Source organism: Octopus bimaculoides, chromosome 27, assembly GCF_001194135.2.
Source record: "Octopus bimaculoides isolate UCB-OBI-ISO-001 chromosome 27, ASM119413v2, whole genome shotgun sequence".
In the NCBI taxonomy this organism is placed as follows: Eukaryota; Metazoa; Mollusca; class Cephalopoda; order Octopoda; family Octopodidae; genus Octopus; species Octopus bimaculoides.
Window position 1 is genome coordinate 18,866,345 of NC_069007.1, and position 833 is coordinate 18,867,177.

The 833-nt window shown below is 37.8% G+C and overlaps 1 protein-coding gene across 1 annotated transcript in view; it reads right to left on the minus strand.

Moving 5' to 3' along the window:
- LOC106877374 (uncharacterized) overlaps positions 1-833 on the minus strand; it is a 101,948-nt gene that overhangs the window by 62,556 nt on the left and 38,559 nt on the right. The window contains exon 19 of the mRNA XM_052977151.1: positions 323-452. Coding sequence (XP_052833111.1) covers positions 323-452 — 130 coding nt within the window. The remainder of the gene's footprint in view (positions 1-322; positions 453-833) is intronic.

Sequence of the window (833 nt, forward strand, 5' to 3'; positions counted from 1 at the left end):
AAGATAATAAGAGTGAAAAAACTACAGAAGGCTTGTGTTACATGGTTAAAGTATATATTTAAATTATGTCAGAAAAATGTTAGAAAAATGTTATAAAATCTTTTTGGTATATAAACATTGTATTTTGAGAAATAACCGGTTTCGTGTTGTCTTTTCAAATTTCTCTACTTCATTGTAACGTGTTCGCTCCATGTGTGTGTGTGTGTGTGTGTGTGTGTGTGTGTGTGTGTGTGTGAGTGTATGTATGTATATATGCATGCATGTACGTATGTTTATACTTCGATGCTTTTCTGTGTGTACAAAAGGAAGAGAAATCACGGGGAAGAGATTCTTACCTGTTCGATAAGCATGTTAAGACCTATGTCGGAGGCATACATACATTTGTTGCCGAGTAAAAATTCTGCGATCCAGTCTCGCAGTACAGGAAATATGGCAACTAATTCTTTCACTACCTACAAACAACAATATAAAAAAGGTTATGAGATATATGTGGCAATAGAAAGAACGGTTCTGGTGGCGGTGGAAGATTGTGAGAGAAAGAGAGAACAAGGCAGTACCAGATAGACAGGGACAAACACACAGAGACACAAGCAGTCTTCACTGATGATGTCTACGGATTAGACGAAACTACACGTCTAGGGGATTTTCGAGTCGGCGAGGGTCGATTGCTTCTCCTGTCAACATGTATACATCTGCGCTCTTCCTACAGTATTATGAGTATTTTAACTCTTATTTCCAGCAATGCAGGTGCGTCGGCACCCTTAGTCACACTTAGTGACCATTGAATTTTTTCCTTTATGGTATCACATTGCGTTTAGCTGTTTATATTAATT